Source organism: Patagioenas fasciata, chromosome 37, assembly GCF_037038585.1.
Source record: "Patagioenas fasciata isolate bPatFas1 chromosome 37, bPatFas1.hap1, whole genome shotgun sequence".
Classification (NCBI taxonomy): domain Eukaryota; kingdom Metazoa; phylum Chordata; class Aves; order Columbiformes; family Columbidae; genus Patagioenas; species Patagioenas fasciata.
The window spans coordinates 938,145-958,151 of NC_092556.1; the positions used below are offsets into that span (position 1 = coordinate 938,145).

At 62.1% G+C, this 20,007-nt stretch overlaps 1 protein-coding gene across 1 annotated transcript in view; it reads right to left on the reverse strand.

Moving 5' to 3' along the window:
• The window catches only part of SRCAP (Snf2 related CREBBP activator protein), a 121,603-nt gene that overhangs the window by 101,335 nt on the left and 261 nt on the right, over positions 1-20,007 (reverse strand). Inside the window, 4 exon segments of the mRNA XM_071801381.1 lie at positions 400-585; positions 4,673-4,855; positions 10,333-10,490; positions 12,570-12,639. Coding sequence (XP_071657482.1) covers positions 400-585; positions 4,673-4,855; positions 10,333-10,490; positions 12,570-12,639 — 597 coding nt within the window.

Genomic DNA, 20,007 nt, shown 5'->3' on the forward strand with positions numbered 1-20,007 from the left:
CCCCATAGAGGAGTGGGTGGAGCCCCAGAGAGGGGTGGGCGGAGCCCCACAGAGGGATGGGTGGAGCCCCACAGAGGGATGGGTGGAGCCCCACAGGGGGATGGGTGGAGCCCCACAGAGGGATGGGTGGGGCCCCATAGACGGGTGGGTGGGGCCCCATAGGGGGGTGGGTGGGGCCCCATAGGGGGGTGGGTGGGGCCCCATAGGGGGGTGGAGCCTGTTAGTGGGTGGATCCAGGGGGTGGGTGGGTGGAGCCCCAAGGGTGGGCGGAGCCCCACAGAGGGGTGGGCGGAGCCCCATGGGAATGGCCCAAGCAGGCTGGAGCCTGCCAGTGACTGGAGCCCAGTGGGCGGAGCCCGCGGGGTGGGCGGAGCCTCGGGGCGGGGGGGTGGGCGTTACCTTCCTGGCCACGCCCCTCTTCCAGCGGCGCTCCTGGGCGAAGTCCTGGGCCAGCCACTGCATCTCCTCGCAGAGGTAGTCCCAGTGCACCTTGGGCCGCGCCGGCTCGGGCACCTTGGGCAGGCGCCGCAGCGACCAGAAGCCCTCGCGCTTCATCTCCGACACGCGGTGCTCCACCTCCGCCTCCTGCGCCGCGAAACGGGGACGCTCGCACCAAAAACGGCTCTTTTACGCCCAAAAATGGCTCTTTTACGCCCAAAAATGGCTCGGTTCCGCCCAAAAATGGCTCATTTAGGACCAAAAATGGCTCATTTAGGACCAAAAATGGCTCATTTAGGACCAGAAATGGCTCAGTTTGGGACAGAAATGGCTCATTTAGGGCCAAAAATCGCTCAGTTTGGGCCAAAAGTGGCTCATTTAGGATCAGAAACGGCTCATTTGGGACCAGAAATTGCTCAGTTTGGGCCAAAAAGGGCTCATTTAGGACCAAATATGGCTCATTTAGGACCAGAAGTGGCTCATTTGGGACCAGAAGTGGCTCATTTAGGGCCAAAAAGGGCTCATTTAGGACCAGAAATGGCTCAGTTTGGGACAGAAATGGCTCATTTTGGACCAGAAGTGGCTCATTTGGGGCCCAAAGTGGCTCATTTGGGGCCAAAAAGGGCTCATTTAGGACCAAATATGGTGCAGTTTGGGCCAGAAATGGCTCATTTAGGGGCAAAAATGGCTCATTTAGGGCCAAAAATGGCTCATTTGGGGCCAAAAGTGGCTCATTTAGGACCAGAAATGGATCATTTAGGATCACAAATGGCTCATTTAAGACAGAAATGGCTCATTTAGGATCAGAAATGGCTCATTTGGGACCAGAAATGGCTCATTTAGGGCCAAAAAGGGCTCATTTAGGACCAGAAATGGCTCATTTAGGGCCAGAAATGGCTCATTTGGGACCAGAAATGGCTCATTTGGGGCCAAAAAGGGCTCATTTTGGACCAGAAATGGCTCATTTGGGGCCAAAAGTGGCTCATTTGGGACCTAAAATGGCTCATTTAGGACCAAAACCAGTGCAGTTAAGACCAAAAATGGCTCATTTGGGGCCAAACATGGCTCATTTGGGGCCAAAAATGGCTCATTTGGGACCAGAAATGGCTCATTTAGGGCCAAAAGTGGCTCATTTAGGACCAAACATGGCTCGGTTTGGCCCAAAAAGGGCTCATTTAGGACCAAAAATGGCACATTTAGGATCAGAAATGGCTCATTTGGGCCAGAAATGGCTCATTTGGTGCCAAAAAGGGCTCATTTAGGACCAGAAATGGCTCATTTAGGACCAGAAGTGGCTCATTTAGGGCCAAAAATGGCTCATTTAGGACCAAAAATGGCTCATTTAGAGCCAGAAATGGCTCATTTAGGGCCAGAAATGGCTCATTTGGGGCCAAAAAGGGCTCATTTAGGACCAAATATGGTGCAGTTTGGGCCAAAAATGGCGCATTTAGGGCCAAAAATGGCTCATTTGGGGCCAAATGTGGCTCATTTAGGACCAGAAATGGATCATTTAGGATCACAAATGGCTCATTTAAGACAGAAATGGCTCATTTAGGACCAGAAATGGCTCATTTGGGACCAGAAATGGCTCATTTGGGACCAGAAATGGCTCATTTTGGGCCAAAAAGGGCTCATTTAGGACCAGAAATGGCTCAGTTTGGGACAGAAATGGCTCATTTAGGACCAGAAATGGCTCAGTTTGGGACCAGAAATGGCTCATTTAGGGCCAAAAAGGGCTCATTTAGGACCAAATATGGCTCATTTAGGGCCAGAAGTGGCTCATTTGGGGCCCAAAGTGGCTCATTTAGGGCCAGAAATGGCTCATTTGGGGCCCAAAGTGGCTCATTTGGGGCCAAAAGTGGCTCATTTAGGACCAAAAATGGCACATTTAGTATCAGAAATGGCTCATTTGGGCCAAAAATGGCTCATTTGGGACCAGAAATGGCTCATTTAGGACCAGAAATGGCTCAGTTTGGGACAGAAATGGCTCATTTTGGACCAGAAGTGGCTCATTTGGGGCCAGAAATGGCTCATTTGGGGCCCAAAGTGGCTCATTTGTGCCCAAAAGTGGCTCATTTAGGGCCAGAAATGGATCATTTGGGGCCAGAAATGGCTCATTTAGGACCAAATATGGTGCAGTTTGGACCAGAAATGGCTCATTTAGGACCAAAAAGGGCTCATTTAGGACCAGAAATGGCTCATTTAGGATCAGAAATGGCTCATTTGGGGCCCAAAGTGGCTCATTTGGGGCCAAAAGTGGCTCATTTGGGGCCAAAAATGGCTCATTTAGGACCAGAAATGGCTCATTTAGGGCCAGAAATGGCTCATTTGGGACCAGAAATGGCTCAGTTAGGACCAAAAAGGGCTCATTTGGGACCAGAAATGGCTCATTTGGGGCCAAAAAGGGCTCATTTAGGACCAGAAATGGCTCATTTAGGGCCAAACATGGCTCAGTTAGGACCAAATATGGTGCAGTTTGGGCCAGAAATGGCTCATTTAGGGCCAGAAATGGCTCAGTTTGGGACAGAAATGGTTCATTTAGGACCACAAATGGCTCATTTAGGATCAGAAACGTCTCATTTAGGATCAGAAATGGCTCATTTAGGGCCAAAAATGGCTCAGTTAGGACCAAAAATGGCTCATTTAGGGTCAGAAATGGCTCATTTAGGATCAGAAATGGATCATTTAGGGCCAAAAATGGCTCATTTGGGACCAGAAGTGGCTCATTTAGGACAGAAATGGCTCATTTAGGGCCAGAAATGGCTCATTTAGGATCAGAAATGGCTCAGTTTGGGCCAAAAAGGGCTCATTTAGGACCAAATATGGTGCAGTTTGGGGCCAGAAATGGCTCATTTAGGGCCAGAAATGGCTCAGTTTGGGCCAAAAATGGCTCATTTAGGATCAGAAATCGCTCATTTGGGGCCAAAAAGGGCTCATTTAGGACCAAACATGGCTCGGTTTGGCCCAAAAATGGCTCATTTAAGACCAAAAATGCCTCATTTGGGACTAAATATGGCGCAGTTTGGGCCAGAAATGGCTCATTTAGGGCCAGAAATGGCCCCCAGAGCCCCCCAATGACCCCCCAGTGTCCCCCAATGATCCCTCAGAGCCCCCCAAATCCCCCCAGTGCCCCCCAATGATTCCCCCACTGTCCCCCAGAGCCCCCCAATGACCCCCAAGCCCCCCAATGACCCCCAAGCCCCCCAATGATTTCCCCAGTGCCCCCCAAATACCCCCAATGACCCCCCAGTGTCCTCCAATGAGCCCCCAGAGCCCCCCAATGACCCCCAAGTCCCCCCAGAGCCTCCCAAATACCCCCCAGAGCCCCCCAATGACCCCCTAGAGCCCCCCAAATACCCCCCAGACCCCCCAATGACCCCCTAGAGCCCCTCAATGACCCCCCACAGCCCCCCAAATACCTCCCAGTGTCCCCCAATGACCCCCCAGAGCCCCCCAATGATTCCCCCAGAGCCCCCCAAATACCCCCCAATGTCCCCCAATGACCCCCCAGAGCCCCCCAAATGCCCCCAGTGTCCCCCAATGACCCCCCAGAGCCCCCCCAATACCCCCCAATGTCCCCCAATGACCCCCCAGTGTTCCCCAATGATCACCCAGTGCCCCCCAAATACCCCCCAGTGTCCCCCAATGACCCCCCAGAGCCCCCCAAATACCCTCAATGACCCCCCAGTGTCCTCCAATGAGCCGCCAGAGCCCCCCAAATACCCCCAATGACCCCCCAGTGTCCTCCAATGAGCCGCCAGAGCCCCCCAATGACCCCCCAGTGTCCCCCAGTGCCCCCAAATACCCCCAATGTCCCCCAATGACCCCCCAGAGCCCCCCAATGACCCCCAAGTCCCCCCAGAGCCCCCCAAATACCCCCCAGCGTCCCCCAATGACCCCCCAGAGCCCCCCAAATACTCCCCAGTGCCCCCCGATCACCCCCCAGAGCCCCCCCCAGTGCCCCCCAAATACCCTCCAGTGTCCCCCAATGACCCCCCAGAGCCCCCCAATGACTCTCAAGCCCCCCAATGACCCCCCAGAGCCCCCCAATGACCCCCAGTGTCCCCCAATGACCCCCCCACAGCCCCACAATGACCCCCCATAGCCCCCCAATGACCCCCCAGTGCCCCCCAAATACCCCCCAATGACCCCCCCAGTGTCCCCCAATGACCCCCCAGAGCCCCCCAATGACCCCCCAGCCCCCCAAGTGCCCCCATAGCCCCCCATGACTCACATGCTTGGCCTGCTCGGCGATCTCGGCCTGGGCCCGGTCCCAGGGGTTTGGGGGTTCGGGGGGGCCGGGGGGCCCATCGGGTCGGGGGGGGCCCGGGGACGACGCCGGGGGGGACACGGAGCCGGGGGACCCCGAGGAGGCCGGGGACACCGGGCTGCTCCCCGTCATTCTGCCCGCGGGGACCTGGGGACAACGGGGGTTTGGGGGGACTTGGGGGCAATGGGGGTTTGGGGAGCAATGGGGGCTTGGGGGGCAATGGGGGTTTGGGGGGACTTGGGGGGCTTGGGGGGCAATGGGGGGTTGGGGGGCACTGGGGGGGTTTGGGGGTTTTGGGGGCACAGGGGGCAATGGGGGCTTGGGGGACAATGGGGGTTTGGGGGGCAATGGGGGTTTGGGGGGACTTGGGGGCACTTGGGGGACTTGGGGGGCAATGAGGGTCTGGGGGGCAATGGGGGTTTGGGGGGACTTGGGGGACTTGGGGGGCAATGGGGGTTTGGGGGGCAATGGGGGGTTGGGGGGACTTGGGGGGTTTGGGGAGCAATGGGGGTTTGGGGGGCAATGGGGGCTTGGGGGGCAATGGGGGCTTGGGGGGCAATGGGGGCTTGGGGGAATTTGGGGGGCACAGGGGACTTGGGGGGCAATGGGGGTTGGGGGGATTTGGGGGGCAATGGGGACTTGGGGGTCAATGGGGGTTTGGGGGGCAATGGGGGTTTGGGGGTCAATGGGGGTTTGGGGGGCAATGGGGGTTTGGGGGGCAATGGGGGTTTGGGGGGGCAATGGGGGCTTGGGGGGCAATGGGGGCTTGGGGGGGCAATGGGGGTTTGGGGGGCAATGGGGGTTTGGGGGGACTTGGGGGGCTTGGGGAGCAATGGGGGTTTGGGGGGCAATGGGGGTTTGGGGGGACTTGGGGGGCTTGGGGAGCAATGGGGGTTTGGGGGGATTTGGGGGGCACAGGGGACTTGAGGGGCAATGGGGGTTGGGGGGCAATGGGGACTTGGGGGGCAATGGGGGGTTTGGGGGACACAGGGGGCACAGGGGACTTGGGGGGCAATGGGAGTTGGGGGGCATTGGGGGTTTGGGGGGACTTGGGGGGCTTTGGGAGCAATGGGGGTTTGGGGGCACTGAGGGGCTTGGGGGGCAATGGGGGTTTGGGGGGCAATGGGGGTTGGGGGGATTTGGGGGGCAATGGGGACTTGGGGGGCAATGGGGGGTTGGGGAGCAATGGGGGTTTGGGAGACACAGGGGGCACAGGGGACTTGGGGGGCTTGGAGAGCAATGGGGGTTTGGGGGGCAATGGGGGTTTGAGGGGCAATGGGGGTTTTGGGGGGACTTGGGGGGCTTGGGGAGCAATGGCGGTTTGGGGGGACTTGGGTTTGGGGGGCAATGGGGGTTGGGGGGCAATGGGGGGCACAGGGGACTTGGGGGGCAATGGGGGTGTTGGGGGCACTTGGGGGGCACAGGGGGCTTGGGGGGCAATGGGGGTTTGGGGGGACTTGGGGGACTTGGGGGGCAATGGGGGTTTGGGGGGCAATGGGGGTTTGGGGGGATTTGGGGGGCACAGGGGACTTGAGGGGCAATGGGGGTTGGGGGGATTTGGGGGGCAATGGGGACTTGGGGGGCAATGGGGGGTTGGGGGGCAATGGGGGGCACAGGGGGCTTGGGGGGCAATGGGGGTTTGGGGGGCAATGGCGGTTTGAGGGGATTTGGGGGGCACTGGGGGGTTTGGGGGACACAGGGGACCTGGGGGGCAATGAGGGTTTGGGGGGCAATGGGGACTTGGGGGATTTGCGGGGCACTGGGGGGTTTGATGGGATTTGGGGGGCACTGGGGGATTGGAAGGCAATGGGGGGGTTGGGGGGACTTGGGGGGCAATGGGGGGGTTGGGAGGCAATGGGGGAGTTGGGGGGACTTGGGGGGCTTGGGGAGCAATGGGGGTTTGGGGGGCAATGGGGGGGTTGGGGGGCACAGTTGGCAATGGGGGTTTGGGGGGCACTGCGGGGTTTGGGGGACAACGGGGGGCACAGGGGACCTGAGGGGCAATGGGGGTTTGGGGGACATGGGGGGCACAGGGGACTTGGGGGGCAATGGGGGGTTGGGGGTATTTGGGGGGCAATGGGGGCTTTGAGGGGACTTGGGGGGCACTGGGGGATTGGGGGGGTTTGGGGGGCACTGGGGGGTTGGAGGGCAATGGGGGGCTTGGGGGGACTTCGGGGGCAATGGGGGTTTGGGGGGCAATGGGGGGTTGGGGGGACTTGGGGGACAATTGGGGGGTTGGGAGGCAATGGGGGGGTTGGGGGGACTTGGGGGGCTTGGGGAGCAATGGGGGTTTGGGAGGCAATGGGGGGGTTGGGGGGCACAGGGGGCAATGGGGGTTTGGGGGGCACTGCGGGGGTTGGGGGACAACGGGGGGCACAGGGGACCTGGGGGGCAATGGGGGTTTGGGGGGCAATGGGGGACTTGGGGGGCAATGGGGGTTTGGGGGGCAATGGGGGTTTGGGGGGCAATGGGGGTTTGGGGGGCACTGCGGGGGTTGGGGGACAACGGGGGGCACAGGGGACCAGAGGGGCAATGGGGGTTTGGGGGACATGGGGGGCACAGGGGACTTGGGGGGCAATGGGGGGTTGGGGGTATTTGGGGGGCAATGGGGGCTTTGAGGGGACTTGGGGGGCACTGGGGGATTGGGGGGGTTTGGGGGGCACTGGGGGGTTGGAGGGCAATGGGGAGCTTGGGGGGCAATGGGGGGCTTGGGGGGACTTCGGGGCAATGGGGGTTTGGGGGGCAATGGGGGGCTTGGGGAGCAATGGGGGTTTGGGGGGGCAATGGGGGTTTGGGGGGGCAATGGGGGGTTGGGGGGCACTGAGGGGGTTGGGGGGCACAGGGGGCAATGGGGGTTTGGGGGGGCAATGGGGACTTGGGGGGTTTGGGGGGCAATGGGGGGTTTGAGGGGATTTGGGGGGCACTGGGGGGTTGGGAGGCAATGGGGGAACTGGGGGGACTTGGGGGGCAATGGGGGATTTGGGGGGTGTTGGGCAGAATTGGGGGGATCCTGGTTCTGTTTGGGGGGGTCCTGGTTCAGTTGGGGGGCCCTGAGGAACCCTGGTTCAATTTGGGGGACCCTGGTTCAGTTTGGGGGGGTCCTGGTTCAGTTTGGGGGGTTCCTGGGGACCCTGGTTCAGTTTGGGGGGGGTCCTGAGGGACTCTGCTTCAGTTTGGGGGTCCTGGTTCAGTTTGGGGGGTCCTGGTTCAGTTTGGGGGACCCTGGCTCAGTTTGGGGGGGTCCTGATCCAGTTTGGGGGGTCCTGGGGGACCCTGGTTCAGTTTGGGCGGGTTCTGGTTCAGTTTCGCGGGACCCTGGTTCAGTTCGGGGGGTCCTGGGGGTCCCTGGTTCAGTTTGGGGGGGTCCTGGGGGTCCCTGCTTCAGTTTGGGGGGGTCCTGGTCCAGTTTGGGGGGTCCTGGTTCAGTTTGGGGGGGTCCTGGGGGTCCCTGGTTCAGTTTGGGGGGTCCTCGGGGACCCTGGTTCAGTTTGGGGGGTCCTGGTTCAGTTTTGGGGACCCTGGCTCAGTTTGGGGGGGTGCTGAGGGACCCCGGTTTAATTTGGGGGACCCTGGCTCAGTTTGGGGGACCCTGGTTCAGTTTGGGGGTCCTGGGGCACCTTGGTTCAGTTTGGGGGGGTTCTGGGGGGACCCTGGTTCAGTTTGGGGGGGTCCTGGTCCAGCTTGGGGGGTCCTGGGGGACCCTGGTTCAGTTTGGGGGGTTCCGGGGGGTCCCTGGTTCAGTTTGGGGGTCCTGGGGACCCTGGCTCAGTTTGGGGGTCCCTGCTTCAGTTTGGGGGGTTCTGGTTCAGTTTGGGGGGGTCCTGGTTCAGTTTGGGGGGTTCTGTGGGACCCTGGTTCAGTTTGGGGGACCCAGGTTCAGTTTGGGGGGACCCTGTTTCAGTTTGGGGGTGTCCCGGGGACCCTGGCTCAGTTTGGGGGGGTCCTGGTTCAGTTTGGGGGGGGTCATGGCTCAGTTTGGGGGGTCCTGATTCAGTCTGGGGGACTCTGGTTCAGTTTGGGGGGTCCTGGTTCAGTTTGGGGGGGTCCTGGGGACCCTGGCTCAGTTTGGGGGGGTCCTGGTTCAGTTTGGGGGGGTCTTGGTTCAGTTTGGGGGGGTCCTGGTTCAGTTTGGGGGGGTCTTGGTTCAGTTTGGGGGGGTCCTGGGGGACCCTGGTTCAGTTTGGGGGTTCCTGGGGACCCTGGTTCAGTTTGGGGGGGGTCCTGAGGGACTCTGCTTCAGTTTGGGGGGACCCCGCTTCAGTTTGGGGGGTCCTGGGGGACCCTGGCTCAGTTTGGGGGGTCCTGGGGGACCCTGGTTCAGTTTGGGGGGGTTCTGGTTCAGTTTCGGGGGACCTGGTTCAGTTCGGGGGGATTCTGGGGGACCCTGGTTCAGTTTGGGGGGTTCCGGGGGGTCCCTGGTTCAGTTTGGGGGGTTCCGGGGGGTCCCTGCTTCAGTTTGGGGGGTCCTGCTTCAATTTGGGGGGTCCTGGTTCAGTTTGGGGGGTCCTGGTTCAGTTTGGGGGGTCCTGGTTCAGTTTGGGGGGTCCTCGGGGACCGTGGTTCAGTTTGGGGGGTCCTGGCTCAGTTTGGGGGGTCCTGGTTCAGTTTGGGGGGTCCTCGGGGACCGTGGTTCAGTTTGGGGGGTCCTGGCTCAGTTTGGGGGACCCCGGTTCAGTTTGGGGGACCCTGGCTCAGTTTGGGGGGGTGCTGAGGGACCCCGGTTTAATTTGGGGGACCCTGGCTCAGTTTGGGGGACTCTGGTTGAGTTTGGGGGGTCCTGGTTCAGTTTGGGGGGACCTGGTTCAGTTTGGGGGTCCTGGGGCACCTTGGTTCAGTTTGGGGGGTCCTGGGGGGACCCTGGTTCAGTTTGGGGGGTCCTGGTTCAGTTTGGGGGGTCCTGGTTCAGTTTGGGGGGCCCTCGGGGACCGTGGTTCAGTTTGGGGGGTCCTGGCTCAGTTTGGGGGACCCCAGTTCAGTTTGGGGGACCCTGGCTCAGTTTGGGGGGGTGCTGAGGGACCCCGGTTTAATTTGGGGGACCCTGGCTCAGTTTGGGGGACTCTGGTTGAGTTTGGGGGAGTCCTGGTTCAGTTTGGGGGGACCTGGTTCAGTTTGGGGGTCCTGGGGCACCTTGGTTCAGTTTGGGGGGTCCTGGGGGGACCCTGGTTCAGTTTGGGGGGTCCTGGGGGACCCTGGTTCAGTTTGGGGGTCCCTGGTTCAGTTTGGGGGGTCCTGGTTCAGTTTGGGGGGTCCTGGTTCAGTTTGGGGGGGTCCCGGGGACCCTGGCTCAGTTTGGGGGGGTCCTGGTTCAGTTTGGGGGGGGTCATGGCTCAGTTTGGGGGGTCCTGATTCAGTCTGGGGGGCCCTGGTTCAGTTTGGGGGGTCCTGGGGACCCTGGTTCAGTTTGGGGGGACCCTGGTTCAATTTGGGGGGACCCTGGTTCAGTTTGGGGGGGCCCTGGTTCAGGTTGTGGGGGGTCCTGGGTCAGTTTGGGGGGGTCCTGGCTCAACCAGGGGGTCCTGGTTCAACTGGGGGCCCAGGGGTGTCTAAAGCCGCCCCCCACCCATGGGTGCTGATCCCCCCCGAGGTGCTCGCCCCCCACCCCCCATTTTGGGGTCCCCCCTCACCTGTGGGTGCAGCGGCGGGTGGGGGCGGGGCGGGGGGTTCGGGGGGGCCCCGGCTGGGGGGGCACCCCCCTGGCCCAGGGCATGCTGGGAAGGGGGGGCCTCATCCTGGTCCAGCTCCTGGGCGCCCGGGCGGCCCAGCCTGCGCTGCAGCGAGCCGCCTGGGGGGGGGGCACGGTCAGGGCACCCATGGGTGCTGAGCCCCCCACATGGGTGCTGAGACACACCCAGGGGTGCTGAGCACCCCCACATATGGGTGCTGAGCCCCATCCAGGGGTGCTGAGGCCCCCCACATATGGGTGCTGAGCTACACAAATGGGTGCTGAGCCCCCCACATGGGTGCTGAGCCACACCCAGGGGTGCTGAGCCCCATCCAGGGGTGCTGAGCACCCCCACATATGGGTGCTGAGCCACCCACCCACCCACCTATGCATAGTGAGCTCCCACCCACGGGTGCTGAGCTCCTCACATGGGTGCTGAGCCCTCCCACCCATTGGTGCTGAGCCACACAAATGGGTGCTGAGCCCCTCCACATATGGGTGCTGAGACACACACATGGGTGCTGAGTCCCCACCTATGGGTGCTGAGCCCCCACCACCAAGCCGCCTGCAGGGCGGATGCGGTCAGGGGGCACCCATGGGTGCTGAGCCCCCCACATGGGTGCTGAGACACACCCAGGGGTGCTGAGACCCCCACCTATGGGTGCTGAGCCCCCTCACATGGGTGCTGCCCCCCACCCATGGGTTCTGAGCCCCCTCACATGGGTCCTTGAACCCCCACCCATGGGTGCTGACCCCCCCACCCATGGGTGCTGAGCCCCTCACATGGGTCCTTGAACCCCCACCCATGGGTGCTGCTCCCCACACCCATGGGTGCTCCCCCTCACATGGGTGCTGAGCCACACCCACGGGTGCTGAGCCCTCCACCCATGGGTGCTGAGCCCCCACACATGGGTGCTGAGCCACCCACCCACACATGGAGACTGACCCCCCACCTATGGGTACTGAGCCACCACTCATGGGTGCTCAGCTCCCACCCATGGGTGCTGAGTCCCCACCACCGAGTCGCCTGGGGGGGGACACGGTCAGGGCACCCATGGGTGCTGAGCCCCCACACATGGGTGCTGAGCCCCCTCACATGGGTCCTTGAACCCCCACCCATGAGTGCTCCCCCTCACATGGGTCCTGAGCCCCCCACCCATGGGTGCTGAGCCCCCCACTCATGGGTGCTCCCCCTCACATGGGTGCTGCCACCCACCCACGGGTGCTGACCCCTCCACCCATGGGTGCTGAGCCCCTACCCCTGGGTGCTGCTCCCCGCACCCATGGGTGCTGAGCCCCCTCACATGGGTGCTGCCCCCCACCCATGGGTGCTGAGCCCCCTCACATGGGTCCTTGAACCCCCACCCATGGGTGCTGAGCCCCCCACATGGGTTCTGACCCCCACCCATGGGTGCTCCCCCTGACATGGGTGCTGCCCCCACCCACGGGTGCTGACCCCTCCACCCATTGGTGCTGAGCCCCACCCATGGGTGCTGCTCCCTACACCCATGTGTCCTGAGCCCCCCACCCATGGGTGCTGACCCCCACTCATGGGTGCTGAGCCCCCTCACATGGGTGCTGCCCCCCACCCATGGGTGCTGACCCCCACCCATGGGTCCTTAAACCCCCACCCATGGGTGCTGAGCCCCCCACATGGGTTCTGACCCCCACCCATGGGTGCTCCCCCTCACATGGGTGCTGCCCCCCACCCATGGGTGCTGACCCCCACCCATGCGTCTTGAGCCCCCCACCCATGCATCCTGAGCCCCCCTCCCATGGGTGCTGAGCCCCCCAGCCATGGGTGCTCCCCCTCACATGGGTGCTGACCCCCACCCATGGGTGCTGCCCCTCACATGGGTCCTGAGCCCCCCACCCATGGGTGCTCCCCCTCACATGGGTGCTGACCCCCACCCATGGGTGCTGCTCCCTACACCCATGTGTCCTGAGCCCCCCACCCATGGGTGCTGAGCCCCCCACCCATGGGTGCTCCCCCTCACATGGGTGCTGACCCCCACCCATGCGTCCTGAGCCCCCCACCCATGGGTGCTGAGCCCCCCACCCATGGGTGTTGAGCCCCCCACCCATGGGTGCTCCCCCTCACATGGGTGCTGCCCCCCACCCATGGGTGCTGACCCCCACCCATGGGTCCTTGAACCCCCACCCATGGGTGCTGCCCCCCCCCATGGGTGCTGCCCCCACCTGAGTGCGCGGGGGCCTCCTCCTCCTCCTCACACTCCACTTCCACGGTGTCGGTGGGCGGGGGACACACCTGGGGACACGGGGGGACACCCATGGGTGCTGAGCCCCCCACCCTGACCTCTGACCCCCACTTGGGGGTCCCCTGCCCCATAGCGGCAGCACCAAAGGGTCATGGGGGGTCCCTCATTGTCCCCTCACCCCAAAGTGTCCCCAAACTGGCCCCTCACCTCACACTGTCCACATGTCCCCAAGTGTCCCCAAACTGTCCCCATGCCCCAAAGTGTCCCCAAGTGTCCCAAAGTGTCCCCAAAGTGTCCCCATGTCCCCAAGTGTCCCCAAACTGTCCCCATATCCCACATTGTCCCCATGTCCCAAAGTGTCCCCACATGCCCAGGTGTCCCCAAACCGTCCCCATGTCCCAAAGTGTCCCCAAGTGTCCCCAAACTGTCCCCATATCCCACATTGTCCCCACGTCCCAAAGTGTCCCCACATCCCCAAGTGTCCCCAAACTGTCCCCATGTGCCAAAGTGTCCCCAAGTGTCCCCAAACTGTCCCCATATCCCACATTGTCCCCATGTCCCAAAGTGTCCCCACATGCCCAGGTGTCCCCAAACTGTCCCCATGTCCCAAAGTGTCCCCAAGTGTCCCCAAACTGTCCCCATATCCCACATTGTCCCCATGTCCCAAAGTGTCCCCACGTCCCCAAGTGTCCCCAAACCGTCCCCATGCCCCAAAGTGTCCCCAAGTGTCCCAAAGTGTCCCCAAAGTGTCCCCATGTCCCCAAGTGTCCCCACGTCCCCAAGTGTCCCCAAACCGTCCCCATGTCCCAAAGTGTCCCCAAGTGTCCCCAAACTGTTCCCATATCCCACATTGTCCCCATGTCCCAAAGTGTCCCCACGTCCCCAAGTGTCCCCAAACTGTCCCCATATCCCACATTGTCCTCATGTCCCAAAGTGTCCCCATGTCCCCAAGTGTCCCCAAACTGTCCCCATATCCCACATTGTCCCCATGTCCCAAAGTGTCCCCACGTCCCCAAGTGTCCCCAAACCGTCCCCATGTCCCAAAGTGTCCCCACATCCCCAAGTGTCCCCAAACCGTCCCCATGTCCCAAAGTGTCCCCAAGTGTCCCCAAACTGTTCCCATATCCCACATTGTCCCCATGTCCCAAAGTGTCCCCACGTCCCCAAGTGTCCCCAAACTGTCCCCATATCCCACATTGTCCTCATGTCCCAAAGTGTCCCCATGTCCCCAAGTGTCCCCAAACTGTCCCCATATCCCACATTGTCCCCATGTCCCAAAGTGTCCCCACGTCCCCAAGTGTCCCCAAACCGTCCCCATGTCCCAAAGTGTCCCCAAGTGTCCCCAAACTGTCCCCATATCCCACATTGTCCCCATGTCCCAAAGTGTCCCCACGTCCCCAAGTGTCCCCAAACCGTCCCCATGTCCCAAAGTGTCCCCAAGTGTCCCCAAACTGTCCCCATATCCCACATTGTCCCCACGTCCCAAAGTGTCCCCACATCCCCAAGTGTCCCCAAACTGTCCCCATGTCCCAAAGTGTCCCCAAGTGTCCCAAAGTGTCCCCATGTCCCCAAGTGTCCCCAAACTGTCCCCATACCCCACACTGTCCCCATGTCCCAAAGTGTCCCCATGTCCCCAAGTGTCCCCAAACTGTCCCCATATCCCACATTGTCCCCATGTCCCAAAGTGTCCCCATGTCCCCAAGTGTCCCCAAACTGTCCCCATGTCCCAAAGTGTCCCCAAGTGTCCCCAAACTGTCCCCATATCCCACATTGTCCTCATGTCCCAAAGTGTCCCCATGTCCCCAAGTGTCCCCAAACTGTCCCCATACCCCACACTGTCCCCACGTCCCAAAGTGTCCCCACATCCCCAAGTGTCCCCAAAGTGTCCCCATGTCCCCAAGTGTCCCCAAACTGTCCCCATATCCCACATTGTCCCCATACCCCAAAGTGTCCCCAAGTGTCCCAAAGTGTCCCCAAAGTGTCCCCATGTCCCCAAGTGTCCCCAAACTGTCCCCATATCCCACATTGTCCCCATGTCCCAAAGTGTCCCCATGTCCCTAAGTGTCCCCAAACTGTCCCCATGTCCCAAAGTGTCCCCAAGTGTCCCCAAACTGTCCCCACGTCCCACATTGTCCCCATGTCCCACACTGTCCCCACGTCCCCAAGTGTCCCCAAACCGTCCCCATGTCCCAAAGTGTCCCCAAGTGTCCCCAAACTGTCCCCATATCCCACACTGTCCCCACGTCCCAAAGTGTCCCCACATCCCCAAGTGTCCCCAAACCGTCCCCATGTCCCAAAGTGTCCCCACATGCCCAAGTGTCCCCAAACCGTCCCCATGTCCCAAAGTGTCCCCAAGTGTCCCCAAACTGTCCCCATATCCCACATTGTCCCCATGTCCCAAAGTGTCCCCACATCCCCAAGTGTCCCCAAACTGTCCCCATGCCCCAAAGTGTCCCCAAGTGTCCCAAACTGTCCCCAAGTGTCCCCAAACTGTCCCCATGTCCCAAAGTGTCCCCAAGTGTCCCCAAACTGTCCCCATATCCCACATTGTCCCCATGTCCCAAAGTGTCCCCACATGCCCAGGTGTCCCCAAACTGTCCCCATGTCCCAAAGTGTCCCCAAGTGTCCCCAAACTGTCCCCATATCCCACATTGTCCCCATGTCCCAAAGTGTCCCCACGTCCCCAAGTGTCCCCAAACTGTCCTCATGTCCCAAAGTGTCCCCAAGTGTCCCAAAGTGTCCCCATGTCCCCAAGTGTCCCCAAACTGTCCCCATATCCCACATTGTCCCCATGTCCCAAAGTGTCCCCACGTCCCCAAGTGTCCCCAAACTGTCCTCATGTCCCAAAGTGTCCCCAAGTGTCCCAAAGTGTCCCCATGTCCCCAAGTGTCCCCAAACTGTCCCCATATCCCACATTGTCCCCATGTCCCAAAGCGTCCCCATGTCCCCAAGTGTCCCCAAACTGTCCCCATATCCCACACTGTCCCCATGTCCCAAAGTGTCCCCACGTCCCCAAGTGTCCCCAAACTGTCCTCATGTCCCAAAGCATCCCCACGTCCCCAAGTGTCCCCAAAGGGTCCCCAAACTGTCCCCTCATCCCTCTCTGTCCCTTCACCCCACACCAGCTACACCCACTGGCCCCCAGTGTCCCCAAAGTGTCCCCCAGTGTCCCCACACTGTCCCCTCACCCCCCAGGTCCCCTCCTGTCCCCACACCCCTCTCTGTCCCCCAGTGTCCCCACATCCCAAACTGTCCCCAAACGGTCCCCTCACCCCTCTCTGTCCCCTCACCCCACACCAAGTCCCCTCATCACCCCCAGTGTCCCCTCACCCCCAATGTCCCCTCACCCCCAGTGTCCCCAAACTGTCCCCTCAGTCCTCTTGTCCCAAACTGTCCCCAAACTGTCCCTTCACCCCAAGATGTCCCCTCACCCCTCACCATCCCCTCACCCCAAACTGTCCCCCAGTGTCCCCTCACCCCACACTGTCCCCTCACCCCAAACTGTCCCCTCACCCCTCACCATCCCCAAACTGTCCCCTCATCCCAAACTGTCCCCAGTGTCCCCTCACCCCTCACTGTCCTTTCACCCCCACTGTCCCCTCACCCCCACTGTCCCCCAGTGTCCCCTCACCCCCCACTGTCCCCCAGTGTCCCCTCACCCCTCTCTGTCCCCTCACCCCACACCAAGTCCCCTCATCACTCCCTGTCCCCTCACCCCCAATGTCCCCTCACCCCCAGTGTCCCCAATCTGTCCCCTCAGTCCTCTTGTCCCAAACTGGCCCCAAACTGTCCCTTCACCCCAAGATGTCCCCTCACCCCTCACCATCCCCTCACCCCAAACTGTCCCCCAGTGTCCCCACACCGTCCCCTCACCCCACACTGTCCCCTCACCCCAAAATGTCCCCTCACCCCTCACCATCCCCAAACTGTCCCCTCACCCCAAACTGTCCCCCAGTGTCCCCTCACCCCTCACTGTCCTTTCACCCCCACTGTCCCCTCACCCCCACTGTCCCCCAGTGTCCCCTCACCCCTCTCTGTCCCCTCACCCCACTCCAAGTCCCCTCATCCCCAAACTGCCTCTTCACCCCAAAATGTCCCCTCACCCCAAACTGTCCCCTCACCCCACACTGTCCCCAGTGTCCCCTCACCCCTCTCTGTCCCCAAACTCTCCTCTCTCTGTCCCCTCACCCCCCAGGTCCCTTCACTGTCCCCTCACCCCTCCCTGTCCCTCAGTGTCCCCACATCCCAAACTGTCCCCCAGTGTCCCCTCACCCCTCACCCCCCAGATCCCCACACTGTCCCCCAGTGTCCCCTCACCCCTCTCTGTCCCCTCACCCCACTCCAAGTCCCCTCACCCCAAACTGCCTCTTCACCCCAAAATGTCCCCTCACCCCAAAATGTCCCCTCACCCCTCACCATCCCCAAACTGTCCCCTCACCCCAAACTGTCCCCTCACCCCACACTGTCCCCTCACCCCACACTGTCCCCAGTGTCCCCTCACCCCTCTCTGTCCCCAAACTCTCCTCTCTCTGTCCCCTCACCCCCCAGGTCCCTTCACTGCCCCCTCACCCCTCCCTGTCCCTCAGTGTCCCCACATCCCAAACTGTCCCCACTGTCCCCTCACCCCTCACCCCCCAGATCCCCACACTGTCCCCCAGTGTCCCCTCACCCCTCTCTGTCTCCTCACCCCACACCAAGTCCCCTCATCACCCCCAGTGTCCCCTCACCCCCAATGTCCCCTCACCCCCAGTGTCCCCAATCTGTCCCCTCAGTCCTCTTGCCCCAAACTGTCCCCAAACTGTCCCTTCACCCCAAACTGTCCCCTCACCCCTCACCATCCCCAAACTGTCCCCCAGTGTCCCCTCACCCCTCTCTGTCCCCTCACCCCACACCAAGTCCCCTCATCACTCCCTGTCCCCTCACCCCCAATGTCCCCTCACCCCCAGTGTCCCCAATCTGTCCCCTCAGTCCTCTTGCCCCAAACTGTCCCCAAACTGTCCCTTCACCCCAAGATGTCCCCTCACCCCTCACCATCCCCTCACCCCAAACTGTCCCCCAGTGTCCCCACACCCCACACCGTCCCCTCACCCCACACTGTTCCCTCACCCCAAACTGTCCCCTCACCCCTCACCATCCCCAAACTGTCCCCTCATCCCAAACTGTCCCCCAGTGTCCCCTCACCCCACACTGTCCCCCAGTGTCCCCTCACCCCTCTCTGTCCCCTCACCCCACTCCAAGTCCCCTCACCCCAAACTGCCTCTTCACCCCAAAATGTCCCCTCACCCCAAAATGTCCCCTCACCCCTCACCATCCCCAAACTGTCCCCTCACCCCAAACTGTCCCCTCACCCCACACTGTCCCCTCACCCCACACTGTCCCCCAGTGTCCCCTCACCCCTCTCTGTCCCCAAACTCTCCTCTCTCTGTCCCCTCACCCCCCAGGTCCCTTCACTGTCCCCTCACCCCTCCCTGTCCCTCAGTGTCCCCACATCCCAAACTGTCCCCCAGTGTCCCCTCACCCCTCACCCCCCAGATCCCCCCACTGTCCCCCAGTGTCCCCTCACCCCTCTCTGTCCCCTCACCCCACACCAAGTCCCCTCATCCCCAAACTGCCTCTTCACCCCAAAATGTCCCCTCACCCCAAAATGTCCCCTCACCCCTCACCATCCCCAAACTGTCCCCTCACCCCACACTGTCCCCAGTGTCCCCTCACCCCACACTGTCCCCCAGTGTCCCCTCACCCCTCTCTGTCCCCAAACTCTCCTCTCTCTGTCCCCTCACCCCCCAGGTCCCTTCACTGTCCCCACACCCCTCTCTGTCCCCCAGTGTCCCCACATCCCAAACTGTCCCCAAACGGTCCCCTCACCCCTCTCTGTCCCCTCACCCCACACCAAGTCCCCTCATCACCCCCAGTGTCCCCTCACCCCCAATGTCCCCTCACCCCAAGTGTCCCCAATCTGTCCCCTCAGTCCTCTTGCCCCAAACTGTCCCCAAACTGTCCCTTCACCCCAAGATGTCCCCTCACCCCTCACCATCCCCTCACCCCAAACTGTCCCCCAGTGTCCCCACACCCCACACCGTCCCCTCACCCCACACTGTCCCCTCACCCCAAACTGTCCCCTCACCCCTCACCATCCCCAAACTGTCCCCTCATCCCAAACTGTCCCCAGTGTCCCCTCACCCCTCACTGTCCTTTCACCCCCACTGTCCCCTCACCCCCACTGTCCCCCAGTGTCCCCTCACCCCTCTCTGTCCCCTCACCCCACTCCAAGTCCCCTCACCCCAAACTGTCCCTTCACCCCAAAATGTCCCCTCACCCCAAAATGTCCCCTCACCCCTCACCATCCCCAAACTGTCCCCTCACCCCAAACTGTCCCCTCACCCCACACTGTCCCCAGTGTCCCCTCACCCCTCTCTGTCCCCAAACTCTCCTCTCTCTGTCCCCTCACCCCCCAGGTCCCTTCACTGCCCCCACACCCCTCTCTGTCCCCCAGTGTCCCCACATCCCAAACTGTCCCCACTGTCCCCTCACCCCTCTCTGTCCCCTCACCCCACACCAAGTCCCCTCATCACCCCCAGTGTCCCCTCACCCCCAGTGTCCCCTCACCCCCAGTGTCCCCTCACCCCCAGTGTCCCCAATCTGTCCCCTCAGTCCTCTTGTCCCAAACTGTCCCCAAACTGTCCCTTCACCCTAAGATGTCCCCTCACCCCTCACCATCCCCAAACTGTCCCCTCATCCCAAACTGTCCCCAGTGTCCCCTCACCCCTCACTGTCCCCTCACCCCCACTGTCCCCCAGTGTCCCCTCACCCCACTCCAAGTCCCCTCACCCCAAACTGCCTCTTCACCCCAAAATGTCCCCTCACCCCAAACTGTCCCCAGTGTCCCCTCACCCCCCAGATCCCCACACTGTCCCCCAGTGTCCCCTCACCCCTCTCTGTCCCCTCACCCCACACCAAGTCCCCTCACCCCAATCTGTCCCCTCCTGTCCCCACACCCCTCTCTGTCCCCCAGTGTCCCCACATCCCAAACTGTCCCCTCACCACCCCCTCCTGCCCCCTCCCCCCCACTGCCCCCTCCCCCCTCTCTGTCCCCTCACCCCAAACCGCCCCCCCCCCCCCCCACTGCCCCCTCCCCCCCTTCCCGCCGTTTCCCGCGGGGGGCGGGGCGCTCCCCTCCCCCCCCCCCCTTTCCCCACCTCCTCCCGCTCCCGGTGTCCGCGTGAGGGCCCCGACCGCTCCGCTCTGAGGAGGAAAGGGGGGGGGGGGTCCCTCCCGCTCCGCCTCCGCCTCCCTCAGCGGAGCCTCCGCCGCAAAATGGCCGCCGCCCCCCCCCCTCTTCCCCTCCCCGAGCCCCCCCACCCCGGTCCCCCCCCCTCCCCTCCCCGGTCCCCCCGGTTGGGCCCCGGCTCTCGGTGCTC